This window comes from Colius striatus, chromosome 22, assembly GCF_028858725.1.
Source record: "Colius striatus isolate bColStr4 chromosome 22, bColStr4.1.hap1, whole genome shotgun sequence".
NCBI classification, from domain to species: Eukaryota; Metazoa; Chordata; class Aves; order Coliiformes; family Coliidae; genus Colius; species Colius striatus.
The window spans coordinates 4,379,581-4,400,101 of record NC_084780.1 but is presented as its reverse complement, the minus strand read 5'-3'; the positions used below and the strand labels follow the sequence as shown (position 1 = coordinate 4,400,101).

Sequence of the window (20,521 nt, the reverse complement as noted above, 5' to 3'; positions counted from 1 at the left end):
GTTCAAGAACAGAAGGAAGAAAATCTTGGGACAACTGAATCACCATCCAGGAGCCTCTGACCCATGGGACCTGCTCATCAGACAGCACAAGGCCATTCAGTCCCTTGCTGTCTGTGTGTTGCCATCCTCCTGGCCCCTCCCTGAGGCTCACCCCAGGCATCAGGAAGGGACAGTGCATCCTCCCCAAGGCATCTCCTGTCACTGCCCAGCAATGGTTCCCCCACATCTCCAAACTTCTGATGCTTGTGGTGCCCATTAAAGCTTCCCCACAGAAACAGAACTCAGTGGAACCACAAACTGGGCACCAAGCCTGATGCCTGTCTTGCCTCTCCACTCACAAGCAACAAGACAAGCCCAGGTCCCACACATCATTGCCCTGATACCTTTCTTATCTACTTCCCTGCCCACAAAGATCTGGCTCATTGTTTTTTATGCAGGGCTCTCTGCAAATAAGGTGTTTACTTCTCCATCCTCCCCTTTCTGTGTTAAAGCTTTTGCTGCTGTTGTTCTGGTAAAAAAACAAGAGGCTTCAATCCTTAACATTAGAGTTGTATCATTATTGTCCCTGGAGTTGGGGGTGCTGTGCAGCCATGTATTTTACTTCACAGAAAGAAAAGTTAATATAGTTGTTTACTGTAAAATAAAGAGACAGAAAGTAGAAAGAAAAGGCACTTAATAGGTCCCTCTGTGGCTTCTGCTACCAAGGGGGAAACAATACTCCCTACTGGGTTGCTGCATGATTTGCTACCTATTAATCACCAGGAAAAATGAAAGATCCACAAGCCCACTGAGCTCTTCCCTTCCTCCCCTTTTAAAGATTTTAGGAATGAGCTCAGCACTGAGTCATGATTAAAAGCCCCCAGTTATGTTCCCAAGCAGCAGTGCTCAAATTGAAGGCTTGCCTGTGCTCCTCAGTGCTTCACTGTTCTACACTACAAAGGGAAGAGGGTAAGCTCCAAGCTAATGCTTGAAGATGCTTTACAGGTTTCCAGGCTCTTAGTGGAAGGTGATTAATCTCTCCAGAGGAAGCAGGTGATCCACTCCTCATCCTCACACTGCCCCACAGCTCCTGAGACCAGACCATTTGGATCTGAAGGAAAGGACACCAGCCAGCCAGAAAACTTGGTCTGTAAGCCCACCTTGGAAGTGTGTCCTTACTTCTTTTGTACCTCTTGCTGGACAAACACCATCTACCAAACAGTGATCTGTGTCAGCTCACACCACACAGTTCTCAGCAAGGCAGAAGAAAGTGGAGGAAATAAGACAGGAATAAGGATTATTAAGTTATTACCCAAATAAAAGCAACCCCAAACAGCTGGAGTTAAAATAAAGGCCCATTAGAGGGGCACAGGAAGGCAGCAGTGAGCAACAGGCAGTTTTCTGTGCCTCAGTGTCCTTTAAGTCCTTCCTGGACCATCCCAGACCATCCTTTCACATGGGGAGGCAAACTGCCTTTGCCCCCTGCAGCTACTGCCAGCACTACTCTGTTAAGACTCAGGTTGAGGCTGGATGTGAGGAGGAATCTCTTTGGTGCCAGGGCTGTCAGGCATTGGAAGGGGCTGCCCAGGGAGCTGCTGGAGTCACCATCCCTGGAGGGGTTTCAGAGCTGGGTGGGTGTTGCACTGAGGGCAATGGGCTGGTGAATGATAGGGCTGGGACAGAGGCTGCACCCCATGGGCTTAAAGGTCTCTTTCAGCTGGAATGATTCTACACTACAAGCTCTGCTTTGACAGCCCTGGACTGACTTACCAGACTCTGAGGCTTAAGAAAAGATTTGCTAATAAACTGGGTACTTTTAATTTCTCCACCTGACAGTCACCATCCCATTGTGCAGCACCACTCCTAAAGAGACACAGACACAAGTCACAGCTCAGTTTGGTTTTCTACAGCTCTCCTTCTCAACTTCTTCTGCACAAAGTAGACAGCCACACTCACCAAGACACCTGCAATCACCCCACTTCCAACCCCTACCAAGCATTCATACAGCAATTCCTGCCACAACAGCTGCTGCTCTTTCGCTTCCTCCCAGGTGTTGCTTTCTGTGTTCCCTTTCTCCTTGTTTGCTGTTAACTTCTGTTCCCAAGTCAAGGACTTCTGAAAGTTGAGATCCACCAAGTCACTTTGGATCACTCTGACCCCAAAGTAGACCCTCTTGATGACTTTGAATGTCTTTCTCATCTGCACGTCGCATCGGTAGGTCCCTGCATCAGACTCCTTGGCAGGGGAAAGCCTGACATCAGGGCTGGGGTTTCTGAAAGGGTTGAACAGCACATCATTGGTGGTGACAAGGCCCTGGGCAAGCCTCCATGTGTACTTATAGGCTTGGCTACCAAGGCCCATCACATCTGAGGTCAGGCAGCTGATCTGGAAGGGTTTGCCTGCAGGGATGGTGAAGTGCAGTAAGCCACAGATCCAGTTAGTCAGGCAGCTGGAGGTGTGTGTGGTGCAATTCTTCCTCTCTCCAGCGGGTGTGATCTCACACAGCTCCTCCAGCCTGACCCCCAGCCCACAGGTAACGCTGCAGGGCGTGCTGTTCACGGCCACTTTAACCACAGCTGACTTCAGTGCTGCTGGGATGGTCACTTTGTCCATGGGAAGCACCAGTGGCAGCCAGAGAGCCCACAGGAACACCGCAAGCACGAGGCTGTTCTTCATCTCAGGGTCATCAACCAGGCAACTTCCTAAAGCCACGGAAATCCAGTGGTCAAAACCCCACAAAATCATCCTTTGTAAACCCTCAGACTTAGTATTTCTGAAATCCCACTGTCATCATCTGCAGAGACCTGACCCTTCCATGAGGAAAAGGCCTCTGACAAGACAGGCTTGAAGTACAAACAGTGCCAAAGGAGATGGGACACGTTGCTGTCGGTCACAACACCAAGAGTGAATCCCAGCTCCTGGAACAAGGCCACAGAATGTTTCCATCCACTGGATTCCATCAAATGGCATCTGTTTGGCAATTTCAAAACACCAGATCCTCCCTTCTCTGTAAGATTTGACAGTACCTGGGCTGTTGAGCCTGGAGAAGGCTCAGGGGAGACCTCACTCTCTACAACCACCTGAAGGGAAGCTGTAGGGAGTTGGGGTGGGTCTGTTCCCCCTGGTAACAAGCAACAGAACAAGAGGAAACAGCCTCAAGTGTCACCAGGGGAGGTTGAGGCTGGATGTGAGGAGGAATCTCTTTGGTGCCAGGGCTGTCAGGCATTGGAAGGGGCTGCCCAGGGAGCTGCTGGAGTCACCATCCCTGGAGGGGTTTCAGAGCTGGGTGGGTGTTGCACTAAGGGCAATGGGCTGGTGGGTGACAGGTCTGGGACAGAGGCTGCACTCCATGGGCTTAAAGGCCTCTCCCAACCAAAACTATTCCATGATTCTATAACTCTACTACTTCAGATGAATTTCCACTGTAAAGAAGCCCTGTTCCAGATTCATTTTCCCACCACACTATAAAGCAATGTAAGAAATCAGTACTGGAATCCTTCACACAGTGCTGGTGAGCATAAGGAAATGATCATTCCTCCCACAGCATCTGCACAGATGTGGCATAAACACACATCCCAAAAGCACCCCCCAAATTACCAGGATTATTCAAACACAGTTTCAGCCTCTAGAACAGTCTGATGGCAGAGACATCCAAGGGAAGTGAGCAGTAAGTAAGCACTGACAGCAGTCTCTGGGAGCCCACGTTCCCAGGGCAGTGGTGCTGATGTCACAGTCTCACTGCCCAGCTCAGAATGTGGCCCCAAACCTTCTGAGGGAGAACAAAGAACAAAGTCTGAAGCCAAAACAAGTCCTCCAAGGTGAGACTCAGCATTGTATTAGGCTCTTGATGGCCACTGTCAGACTCAGGAGGGATTCAACAGCACTGGCCCTCATGGGCCTCATGGCACCATCCAGCAGAGCCACAAGCCTGAGCCCTGGGCTCTGTCACATACAGTCCCCAATTCCAAACCACAGCCAAAACAAAACCTCTGCATTCAACTAGGGCAGCTGTAAACCAGAAACCACTCATCTGCTGTCACTGCAGCAAAGTGCTTGAAGAAGAGACATCCCAGTGCAACAGACCTTAGTGCTCAAGCATCCCAAGGGAACAACACACTGCTGAAGCTCTTCATGAGAACAATCCCTGTTGGGTTCTTTTTGATGGTCAAGGCAGTTCCAAACAAAGTCAGTGTCACCTTAAGCAGCAAGTGAATTAAGGACTGCAGAAAGGATTTGGACTACCATGTTCTTCAACAGCACTAATGAATATCTGTATTTCTCTTCCCAGGACTTGTTAATTGATTAAAACAAAGACTTTTGAATATCCAGCACATGCATTTGCCACATCCAGTTGCCCTGGAGGTGCACTCCATACCCAGCACACTTTGTCTCCAGCTCCCCTTTCACCTGCCTCAGAGCACCCAGGCTGCTACATGGGGCTTTTCACTGAATCACAGCATCTCAAGGGTTGGAAGGGACTTTCAAAGCTCATCCAGTGCAACCCCTCTGACAGAGCAGGACACCTAGAGCAGGGCACACAGCAACTCATCCAGCTGGGTTCGGGATGTCTCCAGAGAAGGAGCCTCCACAGCCCCTCTGGGCAGCCCCTGCCAGTGCTCCCTCACCTCAACAGGGAACAAATTCCTCCTGCTGTGTCTCTGGAACCTCTTCTGTTGCAGCTTGTGCCCGTTGCCCCTTGTCCTGTCACTGGCCATCCCTGAGCACAGCCTGGCTCCAGCCTCCTCACACCCACCCTTGATGGGTTTGTAACATGACTGAGCTCACTCCTCAGGCTCCTCTTCTCCAAGCTGCAGAGCCCCAGCTCCCTCAGCCTTTCATCACAAGGGAGATGCTCCACTCCACCATCTCTGTGTCCCTGTGCTGAACTCTCTCAAGTCTTTTATTAGACTACACATTTCCTTCTGTGCCTTGCAAAGGGATGAACCACCCAATGCCACCCTAAAAAAACCAAACCCCATCACACCAGCTGCAAAGGCAAAATATGTTTGTGACCACAGGGGAGCTGCCCTGCAGGGTCCCAAATCACCATCACAATATAAACACCATAGAAGTATGGAAAAGCCAAGACTTACCCATTGACTCTAGGAAATAAACCATCCCTCTTTATTTACAAACACAAAGCTACCATCACCTTTTACTACCATCATCAAGGCAGGATCTGACAAATATTGTACAAAACTACAGATACCAATAAAATAAGGGATGGAGGAAAGTAAACCAAGGACATATACACTGTACAGAGAGGTTTTAACAAAAACAAAGGCTGGAGCCTGTGGCAAATCAAAGGCTTTAGAAACCAAATCTTAAGAGAACCATTGCCTGTGCATGTCTGAAAGCTGGTGAGGTCAGCCACACCACACATAGGTGCATTCAACATAAAAGCCTTCCAGGAAAGATGTGACTCATCCAACAAGCAGCAAGAACAAAGAAATCTAATGCTGTAGCATGGGAATGAGATTCATTAAATGAAACAGGCCACTGGACTGAAGCCAGGAATGAAAACACCCAGTTAAAAAGCACCACCTGATTTCCAATGTCTTTTCTAGTGCTTCTTTCTATGCAACCACTCCATGCTTTCAACTGCAAAGTTAATCACATCTCTTTGTGACTCCTGAGTTACTGCAGGATACTGTTAACATTTCAATGTGGAGGGATGATCTCAGTAATTACATCTGGGGAAAAACTGAAAGCAGTTGCAGTTGGGAACTGTAACAGTCAATAAACCAAAGGGCATCAGGAGTGAGAACTTTCTTCTAACAGGTGGTTGGGCTAATTCAGAGAAGTGTCAGGTATTGGAGAGAGAAAGGGTCTCTTTCCAGCCCCACAAGGAAAGTAATTGCAACAATCTTTAAAGAAGAAAAGGTTCAATCATGGCTGGGAGTGAGCTGTTAGCAGTGAGCTGTTAGCATTCACCTTTCTTCCATTCCTGATCCAGAAGTGAGGGGGGGGAAAAGCCTTGAAACAACTGTTTCAGTTCAGTGCAATATTGGCTGTTTTTTCTCTAACTGCCAGTACCCACCAGCTAGGGAGGAAACCAATTATTTCTGGTAGGGCACCTCACAGTAAAGAGGCAGAATAAAAACACTTGCAAGGACAGGAAGAAACTGCCAACACAGCTTTTCATATCCCAGGCTTAGAAGGAAGCACATAAACCGAGTCTTTTATCTAGAGCTACTTTCATTTGTTCCTTCTCCCATAAGCAGAATCATCCTTCATGACTAAAATATTCCCAACATGAAGCTTCATTCTTTGCAGACTTCAGAGGACCTTCAGATAGAGGATCTCTGTCCCCTTGAGATGAAATCAAACCTGGCACGTAATCAGCAGCAGCGTTTCATTAGGCATGTCAGCACAGGAGACATCTTAACTGAGCTAACAGAAAAGCTGATGAGGAAATGCAGCTGGCACAGGATTTACAACCCACTGAAATGAAAATGAACAGCAAAGAAAGGGAAGTTTTGCAGGATACACAGTCAGGTGGCATCAGGAATAAAAACACACACTTTGGGTAGTCTTCAATCCAGGAACAAAGGGAAAACAAACCAACCCCAACCTTTAGAAGACAATGGCTGATCAAGCTCTGGAGTGGCAGAGTGCTGGGGAGCAGCTCACTTCAGAATTAGTTGTGTGTGTCAACACAAAGGCAGTCCAAGGAGTCTCTTTGCAAATGGCCATGACCTGAGAGTCAGCATCTCACACTGTTCCATGAAGAGGCAGTTAAGGAGGAATGAAGGCCGCTTCCTCTTCCATATCCAACTTGTTACAAAAGTCACTCCCTGAATCCATGAACAATCAGTCTGCTGTATGAGTCAGTCCACTCTGACTGAGCATTTCATCTATTTTCCACATTAGGGTGCCAATATAGGAAAGAATACAGGAAGATAGAGAAGAGTGTCTTCATAACAATTCTGAGATTGCACCACCTGCTAAAGAGATCAAAGACAGGTGAAAAATAAGCAACCAGACTCCAACAGATGCTACCAGAAACCAGAGACCACCAAACATGGCAGCATTTCCAGAACAATAAATGAAAGAGAACAAGAAAAGCCATTCCTTTGAGAATGAGTTGTCATCAACACAATGCTGCCTGTGACAAATGAAGAGCTCCAGTGTTTCTGCAGTTGTACCTGAGACCACGTGCACAGGCAGGGACGAGGTGGCTGAGGAACTCTTTGAGCTTTTACTCCACAAAGTTGCAAGCAAACTTACCTGCTGTCACCACTTTGATTCATCAATCCCCCCCAAAAAATCTCAGAGCAAAAGCACAGCTGCAAACAGCAAGTTCCAGCCCAGTTTGGGTTAAACCACACTGCCCTAAGATTTCAGTCATCAAACATTAAAAGGCCCTTTAAAAATTGGATCAAGCTGCTGAGTTTGTTCATACTGAAAGCTCATTTGGATGTAGCACCTTTAAGAAGACCTTTCCTGCCAGACTGCACAGCACAGGACACAGCCACACTTCCCCCAGGCTTGCAGGAAGAAGTGGCACATGAGCAAACAGAGGAGAGATGCTTGTCTGTTTTACAGACTGATTAGCAAACTTCAGAAAGCAACAGCACAAGGAACAGGGAGGTTTAACAAGCTTTGTGCATGACAGGCAGAAAAGGCAAATCTGGCTCCAGGTATTTGCACATCAGCAACCTCCAGAGGAAAAAAATTGGCTGCCTAAGCCAGGAATTTTAAGCACAAGCCACAAAGAGAAGGAAGGGAGAGAGACATGAGTGTCAGGGACTAAAGGACTACTGTGACAAGTGACAGCTCCTATCAGTGAACAATCTGTTCTTATTACATGACTCATATTAAGACACTTCCAATATGAACCTCTGAGATCTTCTGAATGGATCTATTAGATCCTCTCAAGTCACCAGGAGTGTAGAAGGAAGCCCAAGAACAGGTCCTGATGAGAGGCAGAAGTCCCTCATAGCAATGTTATTTGCCTACATCTCAATTAAGCTGAAGGAATTGCTTACAGGCACGAGGATGCACATGACAAGCTCAGCAGCAGTAAAATTCCACTGTTGTCTTTGTGAGCAAGTCAGACTAGATCATAACAACTCCATGGGAGCCCTACCAGCAACAGCACACCAAAATCCTCCCAAATACAGCTCTGCAAGGACATGTGAAAAACAAAACAACAAGGAATCTGCCCAGAATGTTGCTCCATTTGAAATATGTCAGAGGAAACAGGAGTATTATCTCCCCAGCTCTCAGAACAGACTGATGCAACAGTGATCACAAGCTGCAAGAAGGTGGGTAAACACAGAGACTCATCCACAAACATGGATCAATCAAATCAGGAAAACAAGTTGATAATGAAATGACATCAGCATCACTCCAGAAAGGTCAACAAAACTACCTGCTGTTAAAACTGCTTCTCTGGAAACAGGCTGCTTATATATATAGCTCCTTCAACATGGCAAAGTCAAAATATCCAGCACTGGGGTTATTTTGAGCCTGCAATTCATTTTGGAAGCCACATTAAGTTTCCAGTGCATGATCCTTTCTCATTTGTATCCTTTTGCATGTTCATTAGCAGGGTGAGAGAAGAAAGCAATCTACAGGCCTGCTGATGAAACTGACAGTTTGGTCTTCCATGCAGCATGGTACAGAGGTCAGGATGGGTAACAGATACCAAGAGACACCAGATGAGGATCTACACAGTTCACATAGCTCCCTACCATCCTACTTTAAAGCATATCAGATGCCCTTTAATGACCTGCAAAGTCAAAAGAGCATCAATCTGACACTAGAAGTTAATCAACAACCTCCCAGGCTACAAACAAGAGCTAAGGATACTCTTGGCTACCTGTTTCACCTCTGGATATTGCAAGGGGCAATGTGAAAGGATGAAATGGAAGCTTTGAACCCATTCCCTTTCTCTGCAAACAGCACTTATCAGTACTAGTGCAAGCAAATGTTAACAGGAGTTGAGCAGGAAGGACATGGAGCAAGGTGGGTAGCACAGGAGCAGCAGTGAGGGAAGGAAGGGAGGGGAGATAAAATCACATCTGCACAGTCTAAAATTCACAGCAGCTGCTGCTGAGTTCAAGGAAATGCAAAACTTGGTACATCAATTACTCTGAGTTCTTTGTTACAGAATCAGAGAGAAGGAATCCACATCACATAAACCCATAACTCCCTCTGCTTGGGCCTTTCCCAAATAAGAAGCTGAAGTAGCAAATGAGACACGTGGGAACCAGTGTTTCTGAGATTAAGACTGAGCCCCAACACAGATAACTGCAACAGTCCTGTTTTAGTGCACAACAAAAGAAGATCAAAACCTCCAAAGGGGTGGGGAGGAAAAAAGCCCATCAAAACCTATCCTGATTTACAGCAGGAATTTAACCACTGTATAGCTAGGAATAGAAAATCCAGCTCCTGAATCTTCTCTCAGGGTTCATTTATCAAACAGACCATTAGCAATGCTCCATTTCTTGGTTCTGCTTACAGAACATTTCCAGCCTTCATCACTCTGCCCAGTACTGATGGCACAAAATGACAACTTCACCTTCAGAATCCTTCCCTGTTTGCATTTCCCCCCCTCCCTCAGAACCAACTCACCCAACCCAAGCATGGTTGCTGCTTTTATGTAAGAGCTGATTCAAGCACAGAGGCTGGAGTTATCAATGAAACAGTGCTCAACCCCTGCTGAAAGCCTTCCATGCTCTTCCTGTGCATAACACAGGCTCAGGGATGAGTTTCTATGGCAAACACTGAATGCATTTCCACTTCCAAACATGTACAGTTTTGCCTGTCCTTGACAGCAGCTAAACATTTAGTGAGCAAGTGCCACTTGGGGATGAGAAAATGCTATGACTACATCACAGTAAGGGTCTGTACAAAGCAAGGCCACCAAGCAAGCCACCAACACTCCCACTGGGTTCCTTACCTGTCAAAGGCTGTCCCAGCTCCGCCTGCACTTTACCCTTCGCTGCTCCTTCCAGAGGTAAAGCACCTCTGTCCCCTTTGTAGAGTTTCGGTTTAAATGGAGAATCTTTGTCTTTACCTTTTGATCCTTTAGGCCTGCCTGCTTGCTTCTTCTTGGATTTACCATCTCCCTTCACACCCAGCAGCGGATGGACTTCTGTGGAGAGACAATGCAAGGGAATTAGCCCTTGAGGTAATTCTGGCAGCACATACAGCCCCTGCTTAGCTATAAACAGCATTCAACAAACCAAACCACAGCTGCAGGAGGCCTTTGCTCACTCCTAGCTTGGGAATGCCAAGTTTGCAGAGCTGGGGGCTATTGGATGGGATTGAGTTGAAGGTCTGTGGCCAGTGGGGTTCCACAGGGATGGGTTCTGAGGCCAGTCTTGTTCAACATCTTCATAAACAACATGGATGAGGGGACAGAGGGACCCTCAGCAAGTGCCCTGATGGCACCAAACTGGGAGCACTGGCTGATTGAACAGAGGCTGAGCTGCCATTCAGTGAGAGCTGGGCAGAGAGGAACCTGCTGAGGTTCACCAAGGGCAAAAGCAGAGTCCTGCAGCTGGGGAGGAACAACCCCCTGCACCAGCACAGGCTGGGGGTGACCTGCTGGAGAGCAGCTCCAGGAGACAGACCTGGCAGTGCTGGCTGAGAATAAACTGCCCATGAGCAGCAACGTGGCCTCGTGGGCAAGGCCAATGGCTGCCAGCAAGAGAGTGTGGGCACAGGGCCAGGGAGGTTCTGCTCCCCCTCTGCTCTGCCATATCTGCTGAGGCCTCATCTGGAGTCCTGGGACCAGTTCTGGGCTCCCCAGCTGCAGAGGGACAGGGAACTGCTGGAGAGAGGCCAGTGCAGGGCCATCAAGATGATCAGGGGACTGGAGCATCTTCCTTGTGAGGAAAGGCTGTGGGACCTGGGGCTGTTCAGCCTGGAGGAGATTGAGGGGAGAGCTCATTAATAGTTACAAATATCTAAAAGCAGTGTGTCAGGAGGTTGAGGCAACACTTTTTTTCTATTGTACCTAGCAACAGGACAAGGGGTGATGGGATGAAGGTGGAACACAAACAGCTCCATTGAAACATAAAGACAAAGTGTGTCAGTGTTGGAGTGAGGGAGCCCTGGCCCAGGCTGCCCAGGGAGGGTGTGGAGGCTCCTTCCTTGGAGCTCTTCAAGACCCACCTGGACACGTTCCTGTGTGACCTGATCTAGGTGACCCTGCTTCTGCAGGGGGGTTGGACTGGATGATGTCTAAAGGTCCCTTCCAACTCTTACCATCCTATGGTTCTATAATTCTATTGAGAAGCAACTTCAAATGAAGGAATTAAGGAGTGACCCTCTGAACTTCTGGTCTTCAGACAAAGCTAAAACCCACCTCAGATGCAGAACAGACACTAAAACAACTCTCAAGCTTCTACACACCATCATTAGGTACTCCTTGCAGTTCAATGTTGGTGGTTTTGGGCTTCTTCTTTGGTGCTTGAGGTCCATCAGAGGAGGACTGCCTCTTCTTCTCAGAACCTATTCCCTCATCACTTAAAGAACTCTGAACTGCATCTGGTGGAGGGCCATAGGGGTTTTCTTCTGGATCTTCAACTTCAGGGGCAATGGGTAAGTAAAGCAGAGCCTTGGAGTCCTCCAGCTCTTCATCACTGGGAGGGAAAAAAAATGCTTTCATTTAAAACTGGGGGTTATTCTACCATAGTAAGGCAGGAAATATTAGTGCTACATTGTGTATTCATACTTAAAGTCAAATATTCTTTCACCTGCTACAGAAGGCAGCAATGGGATCCACACTAGTGACATCCACTTCTTCATCTTCTGCAGCATCAGCACCTGAAAACCACGTGAAGTAAAGACAGTAAGGAACAGGTAAAATCATTTAGAAAGGAATGGACTGATTGTGCTTAAATGTCTATTTGCCATTACAGATCTGTTGTTGTAAGACACCAGTAACAAAGCCAGATGAAAGAGGTAAAATCTCCCAAATGCTTTGTTGTTTTCACTAAACTAGTTGTAAATGGGATAAAATTTACTTTAATGCTTAATTCCCACAAGCCAACATCACACTTCAACATTACAAACTGCTAAACAACTCATCTGAACCTGAGAAGTGCTGCAAAGCCTGGTAATGAGGGGAGCTCTGTGGAAGAAAGGATCGTTCCCAGTGTACCACAGAGTTCCCCCTCGAGGGTACAAGGGGAATAATCCTTTCTTTCCAGAGCTGAACTGTAGCCCTTCCCTACACGTTTGGCCCCACCAAGTGGCCACGCTGCAAGTATCAGCAACTCACATCCAGCACTGCTGCTCTTGAGTGCAAGCCTGTATAGCAAGAAATCACAGATCACAGAGTGTCACGGGCTGGGAGGGACCTCCAAAGCCCATCCAGTGCAACCCCCCTGCCAGAGCAGTATCACCTAGAGCAGGGCACACAGGAACTCACCCAGCTGGGTTTGGGATATCTCCAGAGCCCCAGCTCCCTCAGCCTTTCAGCACAAGGGAGATGCTCCACTCCCTCCATCATCTCTGTGTCCCTGTGCTGAGCTCTCTGCAGCAGCTCCCTGTCCTTCTGCAGCTGAGGGGCCCAGAACTGGACACAATATTCCAGCTGTGGTCTCACAAGGGCAGAGCAGAGGGGCAACAGAACTTCTCTGACCTGCTGCCCACAGCCCTTCTGACCCAGCCCAGGCTGCCATTGGCCTTCTTGGCCACGAGGGCACGTTGCTGGCTCAGGCTCATCCTGCTGCCCACCAGCACCCCCAGCTCCCTTTCCCCTACATTACTCTCTAAGAGTTCATTCCCCAGCCTGTGCTGGTACATGGGGTTGTTCTTTCCCAGATGTAAGACTCTACACTTGCCTTTGTTGAGTTTCATTGGATGTCTCTCTGCCCACCCCTGCAGCCTGTCCAGGTCTGGTTGGATGGCAGCACAGCCTCTGGGGTGTCAGCCACCGCCCCCAGTTCAGTATCCTCAGCAAACTTTCTGACAGTGCCTCTGTTCCCTCAGCAAGGTCACTAATGAATATGTTGAACAGCACCAGTCCCAGCAATGACTCTTTGGTGCCACTTTCTGCTTTAAATTTACACTGGAAAGGGAAGGCATTTCTAAAGTAGCATTGCATGCTAGTGGGCAGGAATCATACTGCCCATGTTAGTTCACACATCATTTGGCCACTCCTGTCTTGTCATTTACCACCCACATGGCCTACCATGGCCACTGTTTTTCACTATGGTCATGTAGTCAGATCACAAACTATTTGCTAAACAGAAACACACTTTGTGCAATACCTGTCTGTTCTGGTTCACTCTTATCTTCATCTTCAATGTCAAACTCTGACTCTCTCTCTTCATACTCTACATTTTCATCCAGCTCTTTGAAGTCAGGTGCAAAGGCACTCCAGTTTTCCTAAACCACAAATTCAAAGGGATTTGTTTTACTTTATGCAGAGGAACAACATCCACAGTGAAGACTCACACAAGTACAATCTCATTCTGCATTAAGATTCCCCAAGCCACACACAAATCAAGCCTCACTTGTGTCCAGAGTCACACACCAAAGTAGAACTTGCACCAAGTTAGTTCCTACTGAAAATACAACACAGTAATACTCCTGAAACACTGCACTGTACATCACAAACCAAAGCTGTGCATTCACATTTAGCCACTTTGGGTCTGGCTTGCTCCCTCAGATCTCCTTAAACTTTAACATCACATTCAGAAGGGCACCATTCCTACACAAAATGTCCCTGGGATGATATTTCAGACTTAATGCAAATCACAGAATCTCAAGGGCTGGAAGGGAGCTCCAAAGCTCATCCAGTGCAACCCCCCTGACAGCAGGACACCTAGAGTAGGGCACACAGGGACTCATCCAGCTGGGTTTGGGATGTCTCCAGAGAAGGAGCCTCCACAGCCCCTCTGGGCAGCCCCTGCCAGTGCTCCCTCACCTCAACAGGGAACAAATTCCTCCTTGTGTTTCTCTGGAACCTCTTCTGTTGCAGCTTGTGCCCGTTGCCCCTTGTCCTGTCATTGGCCATCCCTGAGCACAGCCTGGCTCCAGCCTCCTCACACCCACCCTTGATGGGTTTGGAACATGACTGAGCTCAGCCCTCAGGCTCCTCTTCTCCAAGCTGCAGAGCCCCAGCTCCCTCAGCCTTTCAGCACAAGGCAGATGCTCCACTCCCTCCAGCATCTCTGTGCCCTGTGCTGAGCTCTCTGCAGCAGCTCCCTGTCCTTCTGCAGCTGAGGGGCCTAGAGCTGGACACATTATCCCAGATGTGGTCTCACAAGGGCAGAGCAAAGCCCTACTAGTTCAGCAACTGAACTGTGAGTACCCTCCTCACATCCAACAAGCTGGCAAACGTACATGAAGTTAGGCAGTTTGTTGAATGGGGATTTAATGAAGGATTTCAACATGCAACCACTCAGTCTGCTATGGCCAGAGACCACTGGGGAATCCCTGTAAGGAAAGGATCTAAAGCACTTACCACTTGATTCTGGGCCCATATTGACACAACACCACTGGAAATAGAAGCTATGATGGGTCGGACAGGATGCCACTGGATTCATTGGGAAGAGAAAAGAGAAGGAGCTTGATTGCTAAGTGGAATTAAGAAAACTTAAGTTTTCAAAACAACCAGAAACAGAGTAATAACAGGCATCTTCCTTACTGCTACATCCAAGAGCAGCTCTCCTCTGGTCCCATGGAGGATTTTCACTAGGTTTCCAATACTTTTCTCCCAAATGTACAGAGCATGTTGTCGTGCTGAGCCTGCCACTATATATTCACCATCACCAGAGAAACAGCACTTTTTCCATGGTGTCCTGCATGCAAAGACAGCATCACAAGTTAAAGCTAAGCAACAGCACAGCATAAAGGGGGGAGAACTGTGGGAAAGGCTTGTTCCTCAGAGTGAGATCTTACATACTGCCATCCACAACTAACAGTTAAACTTCAAATGAAAACATCTGCCCGTTTCACTAAGTAAAATCCCCAATTGCCCTTCATCCAGACTCCCCTTAGTGCTGAGCACACAAACCTCTCTTCCTCAAGTGAAGCTCAGCCTTGCTGCCTCTTACCTATTCACTAAATCCTGCAGCTTCTGCATAGGTTCAGGCTCCCCATCTCTTCCACAAGTCAGAATTTCCCGGCCATCGTACACCCTGATGATCCTGTCAGCTGTGTTTATCAAAAAGCAGCTGTGGGAAGGAAGGCACAGAACATGCACTGCATTAAAAGACTAAGAAAACAAGAAACAGAATACACTATGGGGGATTTTAATATCCTCTGTCAGTCTGCTCTACAGTTTTCAACTCCTCTTCAGAGGCATCACTTGACAGATGAAGTCACTCACCTTCCTTTCCGAGCAAATTCAATCGATTTAATAGCTGTGGTGTTGCTGGTTCCAGTTGTCACTCTGAAGGAAGCAACAAGATCCTGAGTGTCTGTTTTTAAGACCAAGATCTGAAGATTAAGGAGAGAGAAGGCACTCAGAATCTTCACTGGAATTCATTCCCCTCTTGGTACCTTTCACATCAGCTACTAACCCTGGCAACAGCCTCAGCAGTCTACACAGAAACAGCTGAGCTTCTGCAGCTGTAGCTCTGCTGCAGTTTCTGTGACAAATGATGGTTTATTTACACAGGAGAAGGATCCAAATGTGGTCAAAACCAACAGCAACACAAAGACCTAACTGAGACAAAGATAATACAGCATCTATCATCTTTCATCTATCACCTATTGTCAAAGATGATGGAGCATCTTCCTTCTGAGGAAAGGCTGTGGGACCTGGGGCTGGTTAGTCTGGAGAAGAGAAGCCTGAGGGGGGAGCTCATTAATATTTACCAATATCTAGAGGGTGGGTGACAGGAGGTTGGGGCAGCATCTATTTTCTATTGTACCTAGCAATAGGACAAGGGGTAACAGGACTAAGCTGGAACACACAAAGTTCCATTTAAACACAAGGAGAAAGTCCTTTGGTGCTGAGGTGAGGGAGCCCTGGCCCAGGCTGCCCAGGGAGGGTGTGGAGGCTCCTTCTCAGGAGGTTTCCAAACTCACCTGGACACGTTCCTGTGTGACCTGACCTAGGTGGGACCTGCTTTGGCAGAGGGTTGGACTAGATGATCTCTAAAGGTCTCTTCCAACCCCCATCATTCTATGATTGCCTAGAGACCTTCAAAGATAAAATGTGATGCTTTATTCAGAGATGATGTCAACAAAGTATCAATGATTCAAGAGCCTTAGCAATGATTCAGGAAGCCTTCTTTGTCTAGTAAAGCAAAGAACACAGCCCTGAAATGTCGAACATCTTGATAAAAACAGGAAGTAATCTAAGCTATTGCATCCAGTGCTGCCTGCTGAAGTCTCACCTTCCCCTTGGCATTGCCTGTGTAAATGTATTCCCCTCTCCTGTCAAAGGAGGCCACGACATTGAGATCAGAATCATCATCCACAGGCAGAACAACGTGTTTGGAGTCCGACAGCGTCAGCATCACCGGCGCCGACTTCATGGGGCAAACCAAAACTCTGTTTCTGCAAAGAGGAAAACCAAGAGGAAGTAGTTTCTCCTCTGGAAAACATATTTCCCATGTTTAGAAGCAGAAAAAAAGAATCTCATCTTATTTTTGTCTTTGCTACACTTGTGACAGAAGTGACACAAAGCTGGTGTCGTGGTTTAAAGCCAGAGAGTGACCAAGCAGCAGCTGCTCACTTGCTCCTCCCTGCCCCAGGGGGATGGGGGGAACTGGAAAAAAACCCAAGCTCAAGACTCATGGGTTGAAATAAGAGTAGTTTAGTAGATGAAATCAAATTATCAGTTATAATAATGATGATGAAGAAAAGGAAGACAATAAAGAAAGAAATAAAACCCAAGAAGGACAAATGAACTAAATAAAACCCAAGAAATAAAACCCAAGAAGCACAAGGGAACTGCTCACCACTCTCTGATTGATGCTCTCTGACTGATGCCTAGACTGTCCTCAAGCAGCAACTGATAAACTGCTCTCCCCAATTCCTCCCACCAGTTTCTATACTGGGCATGATGTCCTATGGTATGAAGTAGCCCTTTGGTTAGTTCAGGTCAGCTGTCCTGGCCCTGATCCCTCCCAGCTTCTGGTGCCCCATCTCCTTGGCAAAGCATGGGAGAGTGAAAAGTCCTTGACTTAAGATAAGCACTACCTGACAACAACTAAAACATCAGTGTGGTAGCAACACAGTCCTTCTATTAAATCCAAAACACAGCCTTGTAACAGCTACCAGGGAGAAGATAACTCCATCCCAGCTGAAGCCAGGCCAGCTGATGTCTGCTTTCACTTCCTTTCCTTCTCTGGAAGAGTCTCAAAGTTTATGCAGTAAGTTGTGAACAAAATGATACATTTCTGTACACATCTCCAAGAATAGTTCCCTTGCTTATTCTCCCCCCATCCTGATATTTTTTACACTAAGAGAGTCACAACAAATCCACTTTGGGTCCCAACCACAAAATGATACACAGCAATTCCGTTGGCAACAAAAATCACTTTGTGAAGCACAACAAAAAACATTTCAACAATCATTAACTCTGCCTAAGTGAGAGGAGTTCTACTAAAAGGAAAGCATTCAATCCCTTCTTTGTTTCCTCCCCAGGACTCACTGGTCTCGAGGGTGATACTGGACTTTCAAGATGGGCGAAGGAAAGCGAAACCTCTGGTCACAGTCTCCCGAGAGCACGTCCCACTGCGACACGATGTTATCAGTCGAGGCACTCACCAGCTTGTGACCATCTCTACTCCAGCTACAGCAATGAGAGGCAGTTCAAATAAAGTTACTCCTTAAATGCCTAAAATGCATGCAAAAAAAACCCCAACCCAACAAAACCATGACAGCTACAGTGCACTTCCAAATGCTCTAAAGGGAACTACCCTGATATGTAAGTGGGTATCCTGTAACGGGCTGGCATGGCACTGGATCACAGACCTGCTGAGTTGTTAAAGCCCTTGAAGCTGCTGCAGCCCCAGCCCTGCCCTCACCCTGCCCAGCCCAGCACTGACCCACAGCCCTCAGCACCTCACCCCACGCCTTTGGGATCCCTCCAGGGCTGGGCACTCCCCCAGCTCCCTGGGCAGCCTGGCACAGGGGCTCACACCCCTCTCAGGGAAACAGTTCTGCTTCAGCTCCAGCCTCAACCTCCCCTGGGCCAACTGCAGCCCATTGCCTCTTGTCCTGTCATTCATTGCTGGGGAGCAGAGCCTGACCCCCAGCTCCCTGCAGCCTCCTGTCAGGGAGTGTCAGAGAGTGCTGCTGGCTGCCCTCAGCCTCCTCTTCTCCAGGCTCAACACCCCCATTCCCTCAGCTGCTCCTCATCAAACTTGTGCTCCAGCTCCTTTCTGTGCTCCACACTCCAGCACCTGAATGAACGGGCAGCAATCCATGCCCCCAATAACAGCAGCTCTCAGGGCATCTGAGCACCTGAATCTCTGCACCAATTCTGACCAAGACGAGCACCCACCGTCCCACCTGCTGCGTGAGCTCCCAGCTCAGTTATGACCAAGCACCGATTTCAGCTGTGCTGAGAAATAAAACCCCAGCCACGAGCCTGTTCTCACCACAAGGAGCAGACAGGGTGGATGTGAGCGCTGATGATTTTGGCGATGCCCCTGGTCAGGAAATCCCAGATGACGATGCGCCCGTCGTTGCAGCCCACGGCGAGCAGCGTGCCCCATCGGTTGAAGGTGCAGGTCAGAGCCATGCTGATGCAGTCCAGCGTGCCATCGGCCTCCTGCGGGGAGAGGGCAGCGGAGGGGGGCGGTCAGGCCGCCGCCCTGCCCGGCCGCTCGCAGCAGCCGGCGGGCCGGGGGCGGCCCCGGGGGCGGGGGGCGCGTTTACCTCAGGGTAGTTCTGGCCGAAGGACTCTGCAACGAAACGCAAAGAGCGAGTGAGGGCGGGCGGGTGAGCGCGGCGCTCCCGAGGCTCGGGCCGGCGCCCCCGGCCCCGCCACAGCCGGGCCCCGCCGCCCGCCCGCCGCCGGCCCGGCCCCGCCGCCCCCGGCCCGGGACCCACCGAGCAGCTCCAGGTTCATCGCGGCCGCCGTCCCGCTCCCTCCGTGCCCGTCGCCGAAGGACCCCGCTGAGGGCCTGCGCCGCGGCCGTGCCGCCGTGCGCCTGACGAATCCCCGCTCTCCTCCTCCTCCAGCCTCGCTGCCCGCCGCCTCCTCACAACCCGCCTCGACCTTCCCTTCCCGGCGCGGGGCCGCCGGGCCCTCCGCCGTCCCTTCCCCTTGGCGGCGGTGAGGCTCGGTAGCGCGGCTGGGCTCAGGCACCGCGGCGGGCAGCCCCGGCGCCTGCGCGCGGAGGGCTCCGGTGGCGGCGGCCGGAGCGCGGGGCGGGCACGGAGCGCGTCGCGGGCTGCGCCGCGGCCTCCGCGGGTTCCGTTAGTGTCCTGTGCGGCCCCGGCCCGGCCGCAGAGCCCCGACGGAGGCTGGAGCACGGAGAGGCGGCTTCCACCCGGAACGCGCACAGTTCCGCTCTAAGGACAGAGCGGGCGAAAAGGAGTGACTCGTGTCGCTCGGGACAGTGAGCGAGGGCAGGCACGGTTCTGTCCGTGCCCCGTCCTGCGGCGGAGCCCAGCCCGCAGCCTCAAACCCAGACGGTTACTGGAAATAACAATCCCCTGGGTTAATGTACGTGGTGCTTTAAGGCACCTGGTAATGCCCTGGAGCCTCCTGTGCTGGCATCATCCAGCTCCTTCCTGCTGCAAGTGCACCGTTCCCCAGCTCAGCCCCGCAGCTGAGGGGTGAAGGAAGGGGTTAAAGCTGAGCTGGGACGCCTGAAGTGCAGAGCAAGTTCCTGGCCCCTCTCAGGTTGTACTTGACCCCTGCGGTGACCCAGCCCCTGCAGCCACAGCTGTGTGTGAACCTCACTCCCAGCCCTGACCTCTGCTTCCAAAAATTACTTTAGGCCTGACCTCCCCTCTACCTTTCTGTAAGCCCAAGGTGGAGGTTTCCTCCTCCCTGCACTGAGCCTCAGGGTTTGAGCTTGTCCTAAGTGGCAATGATGATGTTACTGGAACAGGAGGTTGTGTCCATGTATGACAGGTTACAGGGGGTACAGGGCTCTGGCTCCAAGTACCCTTTTACAACATAACACTTCATAACAAACATCTGCAGGAGGTTGAGGGGATAGAAGTAGCCTGATGGGGGAGAAGAGCACGTGCTCAGCTCAGTCTCAAAGGTGTTTGAGTTTGGTACCACTTTCAGTTGACAGTCCATGGACTAAGTCATTATTCACCTCGTTTCCCTTGCTCTAAGTGGGGAAGGGAGTGTGTATGTTTCACTAGTTTTAAAGATAAACAGGGTGTGTGAAATCTCTCCAGACAAATTCAGTCAGGCAGACTTTATACCCAGCAACACCACAATTCAATGCAGAGATGTGGTTGTACTGAGTTGAGGAAAAGCTGCAGGTCCACAACATGCAAAAAGAAAAAGAGACAAACCAAATGGAACCAAAGACATGAAGCTACAGGACTACAGTAAAAAGGCATCAGGTGTCTGGAGCTGGCTCCACAGGAAAAGCTGTACAAGACATTTCTGGAGTTGCATATACAGAGAGGTCAGTTTTAT

At 49.3% G+C, this 20,521-nt stretch overlaps 2 protein-coding genes across 5 annotated transcripts; both read right to left on the bottom strand.

Annotated features, from left to right (window-relative positions):
* Nucleotides 1-1,256: 1,256 nt before the first annotated feature.
* TMEM81 (transmembrane protein 81) lies at nt 1,257-6,634 on the bottom strand. The gene is made up of 2 exons (XM_010207054.2): nt 6,554-6,634; nt 1,257-2,681 (listed from the first exon to the last, which is right to left on the bottom strand). Exon 2 carries the CDS (start codon nt 2,653-2,655, stop codon nt 1,864-1,866), a length of 792 nt encoding a protein of 263 aa, XP_010205356.1. The 5' UTR covers nt 2,656-2,681; nt 6,554-6,634; the 3' UTR covers nt 1,257-1,863.
* RBBP5 (RB binding protein 5, histone lysine methyltransferase complex subunit) lies at nt 5,081-19,185 on the bottom strand. 4 transcript variants are annotated; one of them, XR_009820268.1, is made up of 15 exons: nt 18,964-19,183; nt 18,790-18,815; nt 18,510-18,682; nt 17,558-17,698; nt 16,296-16,458; nt 15,281-15,390; nt 15,006-15,125; nt 14,597-14,750; nt 14,414-14,485; nt 13,215-13,332; nt 11,694-11,763; nt 11,350-11,579; nt 9,890-10,084; nt 6,554-6,926; nt 5,081-6,423 (listed from the first exon to the last, which is right to left on the bottom strand). XR_009820268.1 is itself a non-coding variant. In XM_062013538.1 (14 exons), exons 1-14 carry the CDS (start codon nt 18,980-18,982, stop codon nt 6,898-6,900), a joined length of 1,503 nt encoding a protein of 500 aa, XP_061869522.1. In that variant the 5' UTR covers nt 18,983-19,185; the 3' UTR covers nt 5,081-6,897. The 4 variants fall into 4 exon arrangements, 3 of the variants coding, with proteins under 3 accessions (XP_061869522.1, XP_061869520.1, XP_061869519.1); XM_062013538.1 differs by having other exon boundaries at nt 5,081-6,926; nt 10,007-10,084; nt 18,964-19,185; XM_062013536.1 differs by having other exon boundaries at nt 5,081-6,923; nt 18,964-19,184.
* Between the last annotated feature and the right edge of the window lie 1,336 nt (nt 19,186-20,521).